The sequence below is a fragment of the Cannabis sativa genome, chromosome 4, assembly GCF_029168945.1.
Source record: "Cannabis sativa cultivar Pink pepper isolate KNU-18-1 chromosome 4, ASM2916894v1, whole genome shotgun sequence".
Taxonomy (NCBI): Eukaryota; Viridiplantae; Streptophyta; class Magnoliopsida; order Rosales; family Cannabaceae; genus Cannabis; species Cannabis sativa.
The window spans coordinates 66,492,118-66,512,113 of record NC_083604.1 but is presented as its reverse complement, the minus strand read 5'-3'; the positions used below and the strand labels follow the sequence as shown (position 1 = coordinate 66,512,113).

General features: G+C 35.9%; 3 protein-coding genes across 17 annotated transcripts; 2 read left to right on the top strand and 1 right to left on the bottom strand.

Annotated features, from left to right (window-relative positions):
- Positions 1–3,165: 3,165 nt before the first annotated feature.
- On the bottom strand, positions 3,166–8,205 carry LOC133037314 (uncharacterized). Of its 3 annotated transcripts, XR_009687429.1 has the most exons (5): positions 7,257–8,205; positions 5,785–6,684; positions 4,407–5,372; positions 3,577–4,091; positions 3,166–3,473 (listed from the first exon to the last, which is right to left on the bottom strand). XR_009687429.1 is itself a non-coding variant. In XM_061114330.1 (3 exons), the coding sequence occupies exons 1-3, from the start codon at positions 6,682–6,684 to the stop codon at positions 3,726–3,728; spliced, it is 2,232 nt and encodes a 743-aa protein (XP_060970313.1). In that variant the 5' UTR covers positions 6,685–7,187; the 3' UTR covers positions 3,166–3,725. The 3 variants fall into 3 exon arrangements, 1 of the variants encoding a protein (XP_060970313.1); XR_009687428.1 differs by lacking the exon at positions 7,257–8,205 and having other exon boundaries at positions 5,785–7,186; XM_061114330.1 differs by lacking the exon at positions 7,257–8,205 and having other exon boundaries at positions 3,166–4,091; positions 5,785–7,187.
- A 3,909-nt stretch (positions 8,206–12,114) lies between these two features.
- On the top strand, positions 12,115–17,436 carry LOC115712929 (very-long-chain (3R)-3-hydroxyacyl-CoA dehydratase PASTICCINO 2). Of its 13 annotated transcripts, none has more exons than XM_030641356.2 (13): positions 12,129–12,573; positions 12,980–13,085; positions 13,908–14,002; positions 14,890–15,014; positions 15,137–15,273; positions 15,342–15,453; positions 15,538–15,556; positions 15,859–15,947; positions 16,055–16,108; positions 16,669–16,739; positions 16,845–16,926; positions 17,010–17,106; positions 17,197–17,436. In XM_030641356.2, exons 5-13 carry the CDS (start codon positions 15,203–15,205, stop codon positions 17,265–17,267), a joined length of 666 nt encoding a protein of 221 aa, XP_030497216.1. In that variant the 5' UTR covers positions 12,129–12,573; positions 12,980–13,085; positions 13,908–14,002; positions 14,890–15,014; positions 15,137–15,202; the 3' UTR covers positions 17,268–17,436. The 13 variants fall into 13 exon arrangements, with proteins under 13 accessions (XP_030497212.1, XP_030497211.1, XP_030497216.1 ...); XM_030641354.2 differs by having other exon boundaries at positions 14,882–15,014; XM_030641349.2 differs by having other exon boundaries at positions 14,876–15,014.
- Positions 17,437–18,401: 965 nt separating this feature from the next.
- Positions 18,402–19,607, top strand: LOC133037082 (uncharacterized). Its single transcript, XM_061113896.1, has one exon. It carries the CDS (start codon positions 18,402–18,404, stop codon positions 19,605–19,607), a length of 1,206 nt encoding a protein of 401 aa, XP_060969879.1.
- The last annotated feature ends 389 nt before the right edge of the window (positions 19,608–19,996 follow it).

Genomic DNA, 19,996 nt, shown 5'->3' with positions numbered 1-19,996 from the left:
AAAATATGTTAAAAAAACTAACAAAAGAAACCGGTTAAAAGAGACTATAAAAACTCAATTACATAATATAAACATTTGAAAACCCAATTCTTAAAGAAAAAACCAGTTATAAATAATATAATAACTAAATTACATTAATTAAACATTTATAAACACATTTTTAAAAGAAAAAAACCAGTTATAAAAAGTATATAAACTAAAGGGAAATTTGATCTTTTATGCTTCAAAATAACACATGGTGTTATTTTGACCCAAAAAATTACACATTGTGTAAATATGCCTATTTTGTCATGGGAACCCCAAAATGCCCTCCCCATCTAACAGCCTCCCCTTCTCTCTCTTTCCCTCTCGTTTGATCTCTCTCTCTACTCGCACTCTCTCTCTTTCACTTTCTCTCTCTTTCTCATTTGCTCTCTCTCTCTCTCTCTCTCTCTATCACTGCCTACTGTCGCCGGCTGCCACCACCACCACCACCAACTGAACGTCTCGGCCAGCCTACACCTTCACCATTTTCAACCTCAAGGTCAACCACACTCAACAAAGGAATGGGTAAGTGTTTTTCTTAGTAAATAGTGTTGTTTTTTGTTATATTGTATAGATCTGAACGTTGTTAGTTGTAATTTGTGTCATTTGTGTCCTTAAAATAGAGGTAGAGTGTGGTCCGAACAGTCTGTGGTTTTCTGGGTTTTTTCATTTTTGTGCGATTTTATGCGACTTTATACGATTCTTTGTGCGATTTCATGAGAAATCTGAGGTTAGGGATGACATGATTAATTTTGGCGACCTTGTACGATGGTTATGCGATTATGTGCGATTTCTGATGTTAGGCGATTTGTGTGCGACTTGTTGTGCAGCATTATGCGATTTTGTCATGTATGTGTGCTTGTGCGACTTTATGCGATATTGTCCCTTGTCTGTGCGATTATTGTGCGACGACATACTTCAACATATTGTTGTTGTATTAGGCGACGTTGTGCGACCTCTGTAGTACCTTGTGCGATGTATGTGCGATATTGTATGCTGATTTTTTCTGTGTTTTTCTTTGTATTTTTCTGTGGGACAGATTCATCTGTATTTGTGCCTGTGCTGTATGATGGCGTTTGGACTGTGGAGGGTTTCAACTGGGTATTTGATTCCTCAAAAAGTAAGACATTGATATTGGACGTTGAGTGTACACTGAAAAAGTTGCGTGAAGTTTTGCATGAAGAGTTGGAGGTGGACCCCTTGGTGTATGAATTGAAGTTAGAAGTTCTTTACATGTACATGAAAGGCACTAAGTTTCCACCTGAGGTTTTAGTGAAAGATAGTCAACTACGAGTGTTCTTGAGCATGAAGGCAAAAATGAGTGTGGACAACTTGTTGCCACTATTTGTGACAAAGGTGAAGAAGAATGTGAATTTGGAGCAGACTCCCCGAAATGTAACCCCTAGAAGTGTTGTTGGGACCTTTGTCCCAGAAACTGATCTGGGGGTTGGTTTGGACGAGCAAGTTGGCACTAATGTAGATGATGAGAGAGTGGGTATCGAATTTCATCATTCAGATGAGTTCGATGCTCCCTTTTACAACAATGATCCTGTGGTTGATTTGGGTGTGGATGATGATGTGGCTACAGATGTACCTCCCCTGAGGATGGAACTAACTCCAAGCAACCAAGTAGAGCGACAAAGAAGACCCCCCCGTAGTGAGAATCGCCAAACACCAGGAACTAGTAGCAGTCGGCCAGGTCCTTCTGATAGTGCTCCTGTATCTGAATTTGAAGTTTCTACTAAATTCAAACCTCTTGTGTGGACAAGGGAAGACATAGAGGAAAATAATGTGTATACAACATCTCTTAGTGGTACGCCTTCAGGGGAGATATATCTTGGCAAGTTGTACAAAAACAAGGAAGAATTGAAGAATGTAGTTGGTAGGTATGCACTGAAAAATAATTTTGAGTGGATGGTAAGTAAGTCTGGCACTGATGTGTTTTACGTTACTTGTAAGGATGAAAATTGTAAATGGAGATTAAGGGGGAAGAAGAAGGCACTTTGTGACATGTTTGAGGTTACTGTGTTTCACAACGAACACACATGTAACTTGGATTCTAGACATTCTGATCACCGGCAAGCAGCACCGTGGGTCATTGGTCACATTATTAAGAACAAGTACACATCTGATGGATCTAACTACAAAGCAAAAGACATACAGAGGGATATGTTTGATGAATATGGCATCAAGATGAGTTATGAGAAAGCTTGGAGATGTAGAGAGAAGGCAGTTATGTACAAGAGGGGTACTCCAGCAGAATCTTATACGAAATTATATGGTTACTTCTACATGCTGGAACAGAAGAATCCAGGCACTATTACTGACATTGTCAGCGAGGATAACCGGTTCAAGTACTGTTTTCTGGTCACTCGATGCTTGTAGGAAGGGATTTAAGTATTGTCGTCATGTGCCGCAGCAGTTAGTCAGAATGTGAGCGTGTACACACTTTGCTCTCCATATTACACTAAAGAAACGTGGAAGAAAACCTACGATGCCACAATTAATATTGTTGGCGAGGAGGATGAGTGGGTACTACCGGAACATATCAAGAACATAAGAATCGGGGTACCAGTGGAGAAAAAACCAGTAGGTCGGCCTAGGAAGAGCAATGCAGGTAGAAGACCGACGAAGCGTCGACCGTCTAGTGGTCAGGTGGTAGTGGAACCTCGTCATTGTTCGCTATGTCACGGTTCAGGGCACAACAGAGCTACATGCAAAGCTCGAGTTTGAACCATTTCTCCAATATTTAAATGAATATGTGTTGTATTGCTGGTTGTTGGATATTGTGCTTTTTTCTCCTAGATTAATAATTTTTTGGTTTGTTTACCGATTTTTAGGCGACATTATGCGATTACTGTGCGATTTGTAACTGACAGGAGCTAGTTTTTAGTTTGTTTTGTATTTTTTGGCGATATCCTGCGATTATTGTGCGATTTTTATGCGATGTTAACTGACAGGAACCTGTTTTTCAGTTTGCTTTGGTTCTGTATTTTTGGCGACATTGTGCGATTATGGTGCGATGTTTATGCGATGTTAACTAATCTAGATTTGTTAGTTTGTGTATTTTGGCGATATTATGGGCGATGTATGTGCGATTTTAATGCGATTCCTAGCGAAATAATTTATCAAGAAGTCATCTTTTCACAGTATTTATCAAAAATTTAAAAAAGAAATAAATTGATACAAGCAACAATTTAAATAGCTTTAAATTTACTTGTTATATATAAATTTGGTGAGATTATAATACAATTACAAAAGGGGAGTTTATGTGTACAAGATTAACATTGCAAAAACCTACAAAAAACTACCACGTTAAGTTCTGGTAAAATAGGTCCACACACCACCTATGTCTAAAGGTGAGCATGTTATCATCATGCACATGCTCCAACGACCGATCCAACATCAAGTGCTCAATGTGCTCCATGGCATACATTCCACAATTGCCACTAAAAAAAAACTAAATATTAGCAACAATTAAGTTAAGTAATTCATAATGGAGTGCAAAATTAAATAAATTACTCAAAATATACAAAAGAAAAAGAGATTCACCTGCTCTTCGTTTGTGGTACAACCTCCGAGGTAGCTCGTCTATAATGGAGGGGTAGGAGCTGACTGAGATCGCCCAACTCCACCGGATGTACATAATTGTTGTATTGGAAATAACCGCTATCTCGAATTAGATTTGCAAAGAGCTCGCTCTAAGGCTTCAAATATGACTCCATGGCTGCCTCAACGGTGGCACCGATATCAGAATCATATACAATGATCTCCCAGTTCTCGATATCCACCTCAACTGCCACCCAGTGGCGCTCTTTGGGAAGGTGCAATACAAAGTATATGTACTCCTGCTTCTCCCAACATGGCAAGTATCTGTGCGATATCCCCTGCACGTAACTCATGACGCCCTCATCCCATTTCATCTTGCTCCTGTCACCCTCACACATATTCCAAAACATGGAAAAGAACTGTGGAGCAGATGTGTCCAAAACTACACCTTTTCGGGTGTAGACTTCTGGGTACAGGGTCCGTCTTCTTCTCAACAAGTGCGCCATGGCATCAATTTGCTGTGTTCCAAATGAAAACAGTTAGAAAGAAGTCGCATAAAAGTCGCACAACAAATCGCAGGAAATCGCACAGCAAATTACCAAAATTGTTTCAAAAAATCGCACAACAATCGCACAATAATCGCACAGTAATCGCGAACCATCATAAATCAGTTTATAATCGCAAGCACATCGCACATAAATCGCATAAAAGTCGCATAAACCAGATTTTACATAGAGTGAGTATAAATCGCATATAAATCGCATGTAAGTCGCATATAAGTCGCACAAACAATAAAAAACACAATAAATTAATTCTGTTACGAAATAACTTACATCATCTTCGAGCCATTCGTTCAGCACCATCAACTTCACGAACCACGATCTAGTGGCTTCGCCAGTGTGAACATCCCTAGGACGGCCATTGTCCCTAGCATAAGTGATCCACTTCTGGAAAAATTTTAACAGCCGGGCGTCCGCCGGTTTCAGGGTGTCTACTACCACGGGCCCATGTCGTTGTTTCTTCTTCCCAGCAGTGTAGTCATTCAAGAAAACCGGCTTGCGCTTTCGCCTAAGCCTACAGAACTCCACTCCATCTGGTGGCCCCTGCAACTCTTCCACATCCTGAGATTCAGTATCACCCAGCGAAATGACAATGGCGTTTGCAGGAGTAGAAGGAACGTCACATGCGTCAGGTTGCCAATCTTCTGGGTAGACATCATCATCATCATCATATGTCGGCGGTGATGGATGTACCGTCTGTAATGGCTCTGCCGTGTCTGATGGATATGTGGGGTCTGATTGCTGTGCCGGCCCTGATGGTTGTGTCGGCTCCGAAGGCTGCTTCTGTAACAAACTTATCACGGTCGCAATTTGATCCATGATAAGATTCTTCATCTCTTTCTGACTTCTCTTGAAGTCAGCCTTCATCTCAGTCTGCGCAGTCAGAATCGCAACTTGTTGCGCTTCTACCTTCTCCAACCTCTTAGCCAACAAGAGGTAGTTGGAGTCGTTGGCTGGAGCAGAGCTTGGGGGCACAGTGGCAGGCGTTGGGGGCACGGTGGCAGATGTGGAGGCGTCTGGTGCTTCTTTGGGTGGGGATGGTGAAATAATTTTGGACTTTTTCACATAATCCGCCACCCGTTCGGCTTGGGTCTGGAATGCGGTCGAATCTTGCGCCCCGACTTGCGTTTCTTCGACCTCATCCAACCCCATTTCCACCGTGGGGACCTCACCCTCACAATTGCTCTTCCAATAGTCCACCTCCCAATTCCTAGGATACAGAATTTGAAGAACAACCATCTGGAAAAAATTATATATTAATTATCGCACAAATATCGCACACACGTCGCATAAAATCGCAGAAAAGATCAGGTTTGTTTAAAACACAAAAAGCATATTAAAGTCGCACAAATATCGCAAAAATGTCGCATAACATCGCAGAAAATAGCAGAGTCATATTCAGCATAGTCAAATCGCACAATAATCGCACGAAAATCACATAAACTCGCAAAAATAAAACAGTTGCAAATGAAAAAGGTCTAACTCGCACAAAAATCGCATTGACATCGCATAAACTCGCAAAATGAAACAGAGGCAAATGAAAAACATGTTTAAATCGCACAAAAATCGCATTAAAATCGCATAAAATCGTTGTAAAGCACAGTTTAGCAAAAGAAATACCAAAACAACAAAGAAAGTCAGATTGACATACCCTTTTCTCGAATAGGGTAGCGACATCAGGTTGCTTGACATCATGTTTCGTAACTGTGTTGGGGGTGCTCCAATTCAACATTCGAGGGAATCTAGTCCCTCTGCACTGCCCGTGCTTCTTCCCCAAATCTTGCATCACCTCAAAGGCCCAGTATTGTAGCGCCGGTGCATATCCGTAGACATTGTACTTCGCCTCTGGTTGAGTAATTTTTTTCTCCTTCTTCCCTTTCTTCTTATCCTTAGTAGATTTATCAAGGTAGTTCTTCCTCAGGTCAGTCATACTTTTGGCTGTGGATGACAACAACTTCTGATATGAAAGAAGGCCCCACGGATATTCGAAGAACTTCTCCTCGTTTTCTACTAACTTCAGCATATCCGACCATATATAAACACCCTCAGCCCTTGATAGTAGCACTCCTTCAACAAATGCACACAGCCCCAGCTTGTACACGTCGTCGGCCACATCGCACGCCTCAAAAGCTAGCCAAAGGGTTTTGAAAGTGACCCGTTTGGCATTATTAAGGTAGTCCCGCAATATCCGATCAGACTCACATAGTGTAGTCAATTCTTCAGTCGAGGGGCCACCGCTCATCTTCAGTCCCGTGATCAATCCAAACTCAGACCTTCCAAATCTGGCCTCGGTTTTACCCACGTAAAACCACACTTCATCATTCTTCACCTCAGTCACTTTCATTTTCCTCAACAGTAGTTGATGCACAATCACCCCGGAGAATTTCAGTTCATTCGCATTCCAAAAAACTCCAAAAGGAGTTTCCTTCACCCTCTCGGTCAGGTTAAAGGCTTCAAACTTTGCTTTAATAGAAGCAAAGTACCCATTTCCGCGGTAAGTGATACGCCCAGGAAAATGCTCAGCCAAGGGGAGAATGAGTTCTGGAGCCATCTGCAAATACAAACAGGAAGATTATAAATCGCACGTACGTCGCATAGAAATTGCATAGAAATCGATAACAGCCAATGAATAACATACAACATCGCACAAACTCGCACATTAATCGCACATTAATCGCACACCAGAAATAATCCTGGTTGGCAACATATTTGAATATAAATCGCACACAATCGCACAAGGCATCGCCAAAACTCGCACAAATATAATAATTGCAAACACAATAGCTATAAAATCGCACAAAGTCGCACAAGAAATCGACAAAAGTCGCACAAATTCAACAATGTAGATGCAGCAGTCAATTATCGCACATAATCGCACAGAAATCGCACAGACACCCCACAACGAAAAAGTTCTTATTTTGTATCCTTAATCGCACAAATATCGCTTACACGTCGCACAATATCGCACAAAATCAAAAAAAACCCCAAAATCTATCTCCCTAAACTCAGTTTCTTCCCCAAACTCTAAAATTGATAAATTCAAACAAATACATTTCAGTTATATCACAGATGCACAATGTATATGATAAATTGCAAAAAAAAAAAGTTAAGTTTAGCCCATACCTGGTTCGTGGATTGTGCTTGGGACGATTTCTCCTCGGAGTGGGTCTCGTGTGGGTCGTGTGGGTCGACTGCAATGAGGTGGGTCGACTGCGTGCGTTGGGTTCGCCGTTCGTGTGGGTCGTGTGGGTGGACGGCGTGCGTTGGGTTCGACTGTTCGTGAGTCGACTGGGTTCGTGGGTGGTGTGGGTCGACTGGGTTCGTGGGTCGTGTGGGTCGGCTAGGTTCGTCTGTCGTCTGGGTCGAGCGGTGGTGATAATGGTGCGGTGGTGAGGAGAGAGAGGGAGACAATGGTGCGGTGGTTGGGTTGGCTGAGTTTGAACCGAGAAAGGAAGAGAGACAGGAGAGAGAAGGAAGTTAGAGAGATTGGGGGGAATTGAAATGATGGGGGTATTTTTGGAAGACAATTGAAACATAGGTATATTTTTTTTATGTGTTATAATTTGGGATAATTAAACACCATGTTTAATTTTTTAGCATAGATTATCAAATTTCCCAAACTAAATTACATACAATAAACAATTAAAAACACATTTCTATAATAAAAAAAAACCAGTTAAAATACAACAACAATAACATAACCAGTTAAGAAACTCACCTTCTTCTTCTTAGCACGGGATTTCTTAACCTCTGGTTTGTTAGGTGCATCAACTGGAACTTCGGAACCAGTTCCAAATTTAGCACCCACAAACGCAACATTACCAGGCTCAACCTGTTAACAAAATAAAAAATACAATATTAAAATTAGTTATAAACCAGGTATAAAAACAACAAGAATAAAACAAAAGAATCAAAAATGGAATAAATGAACATGAATTAACACCAATAAACAAGAGAAATGAGTTTTAAACCTGGTCCTTTAAATTTTTGTAAACATAATCAGATTGTTGAGAATCCTTCTGTTGAACTTTAGGATCAACATAATGAATAATGTCCTGAAAACATTGAGTAGCAGATAATAAACAAAAAAAAAAAAAAACAGTAAAATACAAAAAGCAAAATGAAACATGAAAATTTAATAACATACCTTACTTACTTCACCCCTTTTCTTTTTCTTAATATAGACTATTGTATGAGGGGACTTATCCATTGTATATAACCTAAAACTAAATAAAGAATACAGAGAAAACAAAACAAGTTAATAAGTGCACATTAAAAACCAACACCAAATACATATAACTAAGAAATTGTACCTGCCAACCCACATAAAACAAAAAATAAAATAAAATAAAATAAAACTGCCACATCGTGGCAAAAACAGGGGTAAAACAGTTACCACCCCCACTAAATACTCTAACCAATGAAAAAAAAAATATTAAGAAAAGCAATTTAAAAAAAAAAACAGAACAACAAATAAAAAATCAAAATACAAAAAAAAAAACATAAAAATTTAAATACAAATAATAATATTAACCTAAAAGGTCAAATCTATTGCACAAAAATAACCGGTTACATTTTATAAGCATCCTCAAAAACTGTATTGCATGCAAATGTATAAACCCAAAATAAACACTAAAAATAACAAAAAATCCTCTAATCTGGAAAACAGATTCAACACAAAGAAAACAGAAAAAAAAAACCTACCAAATTCATGAAGATTAAACAAAAATTAACAGAGAAAACAACAAAATCAACACAAACTCAAACTTAAAACAAAAATAAACTAAATAGAACAATGATTAACAACGAAAATAAGAACACATTTTGAAAAAATTAGAAAGAACAAACACCAAAACACCAAACACAACCTAAAAACCCAACCGATCATCCCAAAAACAACAATAAACCCAAAAAACCCAGCCGATCATGGAAAATCATCAAGAAAAACAAATAAAAAAAACCAACAAACATTACAATACCGAACTATAATCACTAAAACTAAACACATTACAACAAACATTATGAACAACTGAAAACTTACCTCACTTAAACAAGCAACTGAGCTTCAAAATGACCACAACCGAATAACCCACCCACGGCAGCACCGGTTGAAGCTTGAAAAACAACAACAATGGCAGCACCGTCGAAGCTTGAAGACGAAGAACAAGAAAAATATGAAGGAAAAGAATAAACCCTAAGCTAAAAAAAAGGGGAAACGAAGAGAGACTAGGAGAGAGTAACAGTGAGAGAAAACCTCTTGCTCAGAATATGAAATGACAATGGGATTGATTGAACTGTATGAAACAATGAGTACAAAGTTAAGCTATTCCATGCAAATGCTACACTAGCTGTAGCTTAATTTTATTTATTTTTTTTTTAAAAAAAGAATAAAATATGGGAATTGGGCCAAATATAACAAATATATGGCTTTCATAAAACCCATAAAAAGGAACACAAAACAAAAATCCCATATGACAAAGGCTTTATTTAAAAATGCCATAAAAAAGTAAATGGTAAAAAAAATCCCATAATTTGGGTAATTTTTACTAATTTGTAAGGGAAACTTACAAAAATACTGAAATTTGGGTTAATTTTTATAAAAATACTGTTACACGGAAATTTTTTCAAAAATACTATATTTTTTTTAAAAAAAACAGAACATAAAATAGAATAACTAAAAACAACAGTGGAACAACTAAAAAACAACAGTGGAACAACTAAAAAACAACAGTAGAATAACAGTGACAATTTAACACATTACACAGTATAAAACTTACATTATATTTTTTTTTAAAAGAAACACAGTATTTGGTGTTGAGGATGTGCAAAAGATGGTTAGTTGTTTTTAATCATTTTTTTTTTATTTGTTTTAGTATTGTTTTACTGTTGTTTTGCCATGATTTATTTATTTAACGTCAATTTCACTGTTCTTGCTCCATCTCGCCAAAATTAATAGTTGTTTTCTAGGGGCTGATTGGTTTAAGATTTAAATCCTATTTTATCATTTTGAAAACTTAAAAGTTGTGGGCCCCTCAAGAAAACATGATTGGTTACTCTATTTTTAAAAACTGTTTTTGAATCAGAATTGAAAACTTAACCTTAAAATTGAAAACAAGGAATTCACGTTTTTAGTGAATTTGAATACAACTTTTTTTTTTTTTTTCTCTAAAATAAGTTTTTTTGATTTTGTTTTTCTTTTTTTTCCTCTTGTACTTTTTTTTAAATATATTCTATTACTGTGCATTTCTTTCTTTGTTTTCTTTTTTTCCTGACTATTATTTTTTTCCTTTTCTCTTTGTTTTCTTATTTTCCTAACTTATTTTTTCTTTCATTCTCATCTTTACATTTTTCTCCATTCTACAATTATATGACTAAATTATTTTAATAAAAAATGATACAATTTAATTGTAATTTATAATAAGAGAATTTTATTTGCATATATAATATATATAATTAATATTTACTTTTTGATATTGTCTCTTCATTCTCTCATTTTCCAGATTATACATATATAAATAAAATATAATTTTTTTTTAAAAGAAAATAAAATGTTGTTTAATTTAGTGTATATCAAATACATATAAATATATATTATAAGAAATTTTTATGAAATTTACAAATGATCTTAAATAATTATGATATACATGATTATAAAAGATAAAAAATTAGACTGAAAAATTATATTGGATGCCAAAATTGATAGGTTCTACCAAAATACTCATTTAGGAGGTGTACTATAGACTTATCTCATATTATATACTATCATTGGTTTAAAATTAAAATATTTTTCTAATTCAGTTAAACCAATCACATATTCTGATATTGTTATATTTTTTAATTCTGTGCCAATCATAAATTCAATATTTAAAATTTAAAAACAGTTTACAGATATTGAACCAATCACATTTTCAGAAACTTATTTTCAATCACAAAATTCAGATTTTCATTTTAAAATTACAGTATTTGAAAACACAATTTTCAAATCACAAACCAATCTGGCCCCTAAGTATTCTCGTATTGTTATGGTAGGTTGGTCCGTGGATGTGGAAGATGGAGGCTATAAATATATTTCTTTTTTTTTTTTATGGTTGTTTTTGTAATTTTTTACTTTGATTCTCTTATAAATACATTTGATGAGCTCATTGGCAAAATGATTTTTAGGTGTGTAGTTCTTTTAAGGTTTTCTAAGTGGTTATTTCCGCTTCATTGTTTTACATTTGTTTTTATGCTGATTTAGATTGATTTTAGTAGTTTTTCTATTCTCATTTTCAAGACTGAGCTTGTAAATATAGCCGTTATTGCATATGGTGTCGAGGCTTTGCAAAAGATGGTTAGTTTTCTTTAATCTTTTTTTTCTTTTGTTTTTTTTATTTATTTAAGTGTTATTTTGCCATGATTATTTATTTGACGTTGATTTTACTGTTTTTGTTCAATCTCACCAGAATTAATAATTATTTTTTCAAGTGTGTTCGTGTTGCTGTGGTGGTTTTGTACGTAGGTATAAAAAATGGAAGCATTGTTCTTAATATTCAGCGTTCAATATAAAAAGAAAAAAAAACCCAAGACAATATATAAGTAATTTTTACCTTGTGGCAATAAAATTGTAAATATTTGTACAAAACTCAATATTTTTGTAAGATTCCCCAAAAAAATATGAAACTTCATAGGCCCATCTAATTGAATTGGGTTGTTAAAAGAGGAAATTACACTCTATACCCTTCTTATATTGTCCTCTTTTATTTTTACCCTCTTTTTTAAAGTCTATCATTTTTACCTTTTTTTTAAATATTGTACCAATTTTTTCCCTGTCACTTAAAGATACTCTTTATGTAATTCTTTTATGTCAGGGTATTTTGGTACAATACATATAAAAAGAGGTATGTTTCAAATAAATATAAAATTAAAGGTAAATTTAATTAATTGATTAATAAAATGAGTATTTTTCAACTTACTCCTCGTTAAAATAGCTTGAAGCTGCCCAACCTAACTCATAAGCAGTCCTTTTTCTATGAACAGTTGGACAAAATTATGATCTGGACAAAGTATCCTTTTAATAATCATGTTGAATTGGTCGGAGTAGTTGGTTGAGGCGTTGTTGGGGGTTGAGCTACACAAACTAATTACATATTAATACTCACTACTACAAAATGCCTTACCTTCTTCTTCTTTTCCATTTCAAAAGACCCTCTCCACCATTAGCAGCAAGCTAGCGACGCACCAAACAACCACCAGCAGCAGCCCAACGACCCTCTCAACTCCCCTTCGCCCAAACCACCACCACCAGCCCGACGAGTCGGCGATCCAACCACGATAGTGCCTCCTCGACTTCATTGGTGCTGTTGTTGATGTTAGATTTGGTGAAGGATTGCCTCCGATCTTGACTGCTCTTGACGTTCAGGGCTTCTCGATCCGTTTGGTGCTTGAGTTGCTCAACACTTGGGTGAGAATATGGTTCGAACTGATTGAATTTTAAACTCTCTTTTTTTTATTCGTTTTTGAACTGATTGAATTTTATTAGGTTTTTATTGGGTTGACATTTCTAAAAAGAAAATTTAGGTTTTTGTTTTGTGAAATTTGAGATTGAAATTGTGTATACATTTTTTTTTATTGGAAATGTTGTATTTTACCGATCACTATTTTCCCATTCATAGAGAAGCCACAGCTTTTGTTGAGCAAGTTGGTTAGATGATTGGCAGAAGCTTTGATAAAAGAGTGGCATGAGTTGTTTAGTCATTTTATTGCCAACAAATTTGAATTGAAATTAGTATTTAGGGTTCCAAATTTCTTTCTTTAAATATTGGGATTTCATACTCTGCTTCCAGTTACACTTCCAAAACTTAGTGCAGATCATAATCTAAAGATTTCTGGGACAGCAAAATTGCAACCCCCAATCAATTAACCTAGAAATCCTTAGTCTCTACTTTGTTGCCTGTACCGTATCTTTCATATCAGGTAAGTTCTTTCTCTCTCTCTCTACTGCATTCAATTATCGAAGAATGGAGGAAATGCGAGATGCATTGGATTTTAGTAGCTCAAAAAATTAGTTCCAATATTTCAGCTTTAACGTTTCATGTTATGATATAAACTGCGAAATCTAGATTCTTGCTTGACAGGTTGTTTAGCTCGGACTACCTATTTGTGATTTATTATTGTTCTATTGAATTTCCTTATATTTTTCATATCAATTTTTCTGTGCAGTAAGTTGTTAGTGTTTGAAACTTCCTTTGGCTGGAGGTGGATTCGTTTTCTTTTTTGAAATTAAGCATATAGGCTTGCTGGGTTTTGGTTTTAGCTTAGATAATACAGCTATTAATTTATTTGTATTGGCCGAAATTTGTTCATTTTTGGGGATGCTGTCAGGATTTCTTTCTTAAGCTTTCTGTTTTTGAATTGTTTAATCACTTGTCTATATATTCTCGCTGGGTTTGAATTGTTTAATCACTTGTCTATATTGTTTAGGGAGCACTCAATTTTAGTATTTAGATATACTTGTCTATATATTCTTTCTTGTTTAGGTAATCTTGTACTTGTAATACAGGTATTGAGATGCATGTCATAAAATGGTTTTATCCCTTTAACAGTAGGAGGAGGAATTAGCAGTAAATTGGATTTTTTTTTTTGTTTATTACTAGTACTACTACTTGTCTCTCTTCTAATTTTTAAGGTATTACTCAAAAATGTAATTTTTTTAGAAAGACTTACTGCATAAATTAAGGATAACTATACTAAAAATAAAATTATATTTAATCTGTCTTAATCTCTTCCTTATTTCAGGTGATAGATAATAAGAATCGGCTGCATACACTTAGTAACACTGAGTTGAGCAACTTGGGAATTATGATGAATAAAATTTAGGTTTGCTTCAACAGGTAAATAATAATGTGTTCATCAATACGAAGTTACTAGTAAATCATTGTCTTCATTACTTTTACACTAAAATTTTCTTAAATACATACTTGTCAACTGTAGAGATTCACATGAATATAGGCAAAGAGCTAAAATTTTTGTAGATATGATAGAAAAGGAAGCTCGTAATCTCCAGAAAAACTATATTTGTTATTTTCTGTTTCCTATAGGTGATCAGGAATAAACAACTAGGTAACAATTAGGCGAGAGGAACTCTTAACATTTGAGTTGGAATGAATAATTTTTCATTCATTAATCTTTAAAATTTGTACTTATTCATTTCTTTCACAATATAATGAATTTGTATGTGACTTTTTCTTGTTACAATACTATGCAATCATATAAGTACTTTTATAGTTTATTTATTTATTAATTTGAGATTTCATTAGTTCTTGCATGTTGTGATATATTTTCTATGTTATTCAATTTTAGCTTGAAAATCAACTCATTGGGTATCTCGTAGTTTTTTCCCTTTGCTTCATGTTTTCCAGAGTCTCTTCTCTTTACTTCATATTTAGCCTCATTGGCTATAAATGGTTCAGTTGTCCTTTTCAAAAATTTAGTTCATGGCTAGCATTATTGGGAGAGGGTCCCTTGATGTGTATGCTATGAGTAATCTCATGCTTTAAAGTGATTGATTATTTTGTTGTTTTGCTTTCTTTCTCGAAAGTGTCCAATATTTTCAATTCTATCTTCTTCTTACTATTATTATTATAACAGTTATATTTATATATATGTGTTACTTGTCAATGTATATAATAGTCCCTAACTAATAACAGAGTAGGCTAAGTCATCTTTTACCTAAATATTTTTGTAATTGGCTTAATTTCAAGTAGTCAAAGTGATTCAGGAACTAATTCCAGCCCCAAAACCAAGCTCCAACGACCCAAGAAGAAAAGAGCTTGAAGAGTTGGAGAATCAAAAAAGCGAGATTGACGACGAGAGGGCCGAGTCCCTAGTTCGAAAGGAGTTGTGGTGCGGTCTGTCTTACCTAATGTTGCCTCTTCCTTGCTTTGTTTTCTCTCAATTTATTTTCTTCCTATGCATATATAATTATACATTCAGTCATATTTATTTTTATTTTCATTGTTTTCTAGTTTTATAAGTACTTCCCCATCCTAATCCTCCAACATTGCATCTGCCTGCGAATCATCTCAACATCCATGGCGGGGTTTCCCTCTCTCCTCAGGCGCGTGTATCTCACTCTCTACAACTGGACTGTCTTCGCAGGATGGTACTACATTTCTTCTCAGATTCATAATTACAGTCCTTTTGGTTTTTGTTTAATGGCGGTGGTTTCAGGTTACAAGTACTCTATTTTGCTGTAATAACGCTCAAAGATTCCGGCCACCAAAATGTCTACAATGCCGTACAACGCCCTCTTCAGCTCGCTCAATCTGCCGCTGTTTTGGAGGTTTCTTTCTTCTCCCTTATTGTAATTAGTATTTTTTATGTATTTGTTGATTCGTTTTGACAATTTCTCATTCTTCTTGAACAGATTCTTCATGGACTAGTAGGTCAGTTTTTTTTTTTTTTGTGTTAAATTACAGATCGTTATCTTGATATTTTTTGGATTTAGTAAAGGGATCATGGTAGCATGTTTTTATAAAATATAGTTTTGATAATTTGTGTTCTCTATAATGATCGCCTGTATGGTATCTGTAGTTTGGATTTGTATAAAATACTAACTTGTTATTTCATGAACAAGTATTAATGATTATTATGGAGAATATAGGTTATCAAAAACATATTTTGTTAAACACAGTATTCCTTATTAAAAAAAGTTATATTTTGTAAATCTTGTTTTTGAATGAAAAAGGCCTTGTGAGATCTCCAATTACGGCAACCCTGCCCCAGATAAGTTCAAGATTGTTTCTAACTTGGGGAATCTTATGGAGTTTTCCTGAGGTTAGATTTGTTTGATTTTTTTTTTTCCCTTTTAACAATTTCAACTTGCATATACCTTGTGCTAATTCAATATCTGAGCATATATATGATAAGATTATTCATAACAGATTCAAAGTCATGTACTTGTGAGCTCTTTGGTCATCAGCTGGTCTATTACAGAGGCAAGTATTACACGACTGTCATAATTTCTTACTTATCAGAATCTTGTGGTTTTCTTATATTGGCTGTCTCAATGCTTGTTAATTATTTTTTCTTGAACACTGTCCATGAACTGCTGTATAGCAACTTATTTAATTTGTCAGGTAGGAGGAATGATATCATGTTTGTCTTTTTGTATTTGGTAATAAAGGAACTGGAGAGAACATCACTTTCTTGTTTGGTTAAAAATCATATATGCAGGAGGGAAACAAATCTTAATCCCTTTTTTTACCCTTCATTTTTATAATTGTATTGATGTTAAGTGTATTATAACTTTATTTTGGATAATTAAATTCATTATGATCTATAGGAAGTATTATCATGCTATATGTTGCTTAATTGATAATTTTCATATCTCACTCACATCAGTTACCCCCCCCCCCTCTCTCTCTTCCTCTCTCTTCCTAGGCTGTATTTAAAACTAAAGTGAGCTTCATGCATATATTCTTCACACCAACTTTTAGATCTCGCCAAGTTGATTCCTGAATAATAAAGTTTTAGATTATGTATCCATTAATTGCAGATTATACGATATTCTTTCTTTGGCATGAAGGAGGCACTTGGTTTCGCACCTTCATGGCTCTTGTGGCTCAGGTACTAATTGTGTTTTAGGTTCATCCCATTGTGTATAGAAAGGTGAAATTGTTGGCAACTATACTTAATTTAGAAATAATAATAATATTAATTCATGCGATGCAGGTATAGCACCTTCACAGTGTTGTATCCATGTGGTATCACAAGTGAAGTTGGTCTAGTTTATGCTGCCCTGCCATACATTAAGGTAGGAAATTCTATGCTAACTGAGCTATGCGTTTTGAAATTATGCTGGAAATATGTTCACTAAATGAGAGGATTTTTGTGCAGAAATCCGAGTTGTACTGTTTAAGGATGCCAAACAAGTGGAACTTCTCCTTTGATTATTTCTATGCCTCCATTCTTGTCTTAGCTATCTATGTCCCAGGTATGAGTTCATCCTCTTCCTTACAATAGTAGAGAGTTTGTCTAGCTAAGTTATTTTATTCACTAGCCATGGCTACACCTATTATTGCAGGTAGTCCCCACCTGTATGGTTATATGCTTGGGCAGAGGAAGAAAGCACTGTCAAAGTCCAAGAGGGAGTAGCATATTTATAATGTTTTTCATATTTGATTAGGACAATTAGAACACTCTTAGCCTTTTATCTTCTATTAGCCTAGCGGATGTTTTTTCAGAATACATCATATCCAATATCTCTGTCTTTCGGATTTGATAGAATGTTGTTTTAATAGAATAAAAAAATATTATCATTTCAGATGCTTTTGCTTTTACCATGAAACTCAAAAGGTTATTAAAGATATTGCTGTCAACAAAATGAAATACACTAATTTCTATGAATAGGCAAGTTTGCAGAGCACTTAAAATTTGTAGTCAAGTCTCAATGTTCCTGAGGTTGTTTATCTACTACGAACAGTTTTACTTTGAAGAGAAATTTTTTTCTTGCTAATTCAGAATCCAGAACAGTTGGAGTTACTACTAGTCTATTCAAGCAGTGCATTCCGACTTTTGATAAGTACCAAATTCAAGTAACAATAGATAATGCGACATCTTTTAATTTTGGGGGTATGGTGTATGATAAATTGATATTGTTCATTTCCCACAAAAAAATGCCATATATATTGATTGGTAAACAGATTGCGATGCTTAAGAATGAAAGAGAGTAGTCTTGGAGCTCCAGTCCCTCACCTCCCTTGTCTGAAAATCTCACTCTTCTGAATCAGTCAGATCCACAAACAAGTCCAGATCCAATAGTCATGATTGCAATCATTAATACATATGTTTTTAAAACTAATTATTTCTTCAAGTTTATTATAACTCATAACTTTTGAACTACGGAGGAAAGAAAACTCATTAGGGTTTTCTCTTCACTACACTGCAGCTTGTAAAATGCATATATTATACAGACATACATATAAAAAGTGGAGTACAAGGCAATAACATCTTCTACAGTTGTCTCAAAGTGGGTAGTTGCATTGTAACTCTGCAAAAGCATTCAGTTAACACAAGATTCTTTGAATGATAATGTGTCAAGAAATAAATAAATAACAAACAAAAATGAGTTTCAATGTAATGAGATCAATGGTGACAACATGTAGATCAATTTCATTCCTTAAACATTTAAAAATGTTATGTTTACCAAAAAGTCTTGTCTATTGACATGTTGGTAAAGTTCTCTAAAGTTTTTTAAGGTTGTCTTCAAGATCTTGTCTTTTGGTCATCATGGCATCGAGCAGTCACGTGGATTTCGATTTGAATGAGCAGTACACTCAGATTAGTTTGGAGGATGAGGAAGCGGGTGTTCTGATTGGGGGAGATGATGAGGGTGATGAGACGACTTTTGACGATCGGTGGTGTTTGGTGGGGAAGTTTCTGACGGGTCGACCGGTGGACTTTGATGCAATGCGCCACTTAATGGCTTCACTTTGGCAGCCGGGTAAGGGTGTTTTTATCAAGGAGTTGGGTACGAATCGTTATCTTTTTCAGTTTTTCCATGAGTTGGATGTCCAAACCGTTATAGATGGTAGCCCTTGGATGTTCAATCGAAGCCCTCTTGTTTTTCATCGTCTGAATAAGGGAGAAGACCCTAAGGAAGTGGCGCTTCACAAGCTTGATTTCTGGGTTCAGATTCATGACTTGAAATCTGGATACATGTTGGAAAAGGTGGTTCGGAGTGCGGGTGCTTACATAGGTACGTATGTTAAATCGGATCCTAAGAATTTTAATGGTATTTGGAGAGAGTACTTGCGTGTTCGTACTACGGTGGATATCGAAAAACCATTAAAGAGGAGGATGAAACTTTGCAAGGAGAATGGGGATTGGATTTGGGCGAATTTTAAATATGAACATCTTCCTACCTTTTGCTTTGTTTGTGGAATCATTGGGCATGCGGATAGATTTTGTCCTAAACGTTTTGATCAACCTATTGATCAATTGGTCAAACCGTATGGTGCGGCGCTACGGGCGGATCTGAAGAAGAAAAACTACTTAGTTGGTGCTAAGTGGCTTCGGAGTGGGGCCGAGGAGGGTGGAACGGCGGCTGGCCGTGGTGGTGGGGGGCGTGTGACTGAAGATCTTCATGGAGTTAAGGCTATCCCAAAGATCATGGATGTTGACCATGTTGGTGATCATGATCCCATGACTTTAGGGAAGAGTAAAAAGAAAGAAATAATTAAGGAAAGTGGGAGGGAGATTATGCAATCGGCTATAGATGGGAATTCTGAATTTATGGAAAGTGATGATGATGCAAATATTGAGGAAGATTTGGTTGTGTTAATGGAAAGTAAGAGAAGGCGTACTGGGCGTGTGGGCCTTGAAGCTCACGTGGAGGGGGGGTCGACTACAGCTGTTAGTGGGGATGTTGGTGTTAATGGGTCAAAAAACGATTCACAGGTGGGCCATGGTGTACAGGCCCACCCATCATCATGAGTATTATTTCCTGGAATTGCCATGGGCTTGGGAACCCGTGGGCTCAACAATTCTTGAAGGATCTTGTGGTCCAAAAGAAGCCCAGTTACTTGTTTTTGTGTGAAACTCTTGCTAAAAAAGATATTGTTGAAAGAATTCGTGTGGCGATTGGTTTTGAAGGAGCTTTGGCGGTGGACTGTCAAGGGAAGAGTGGGGGTGTTGCGTTGTTGTGGAGAGAAGAGGAGGATGTTCAGGTGTTAGAGTATGGGTTGTCTTACATTGATGTAGTTGTTTGTGGTAGTGACCAAGGGCATTGGCGGTTGACGGGAATATATGGTGAGCCGAATAGATCATTACGAAAAAGAACATGGGACCTTATAAGGGAGCTAAAAAACAAGTCAAGTTTGCCT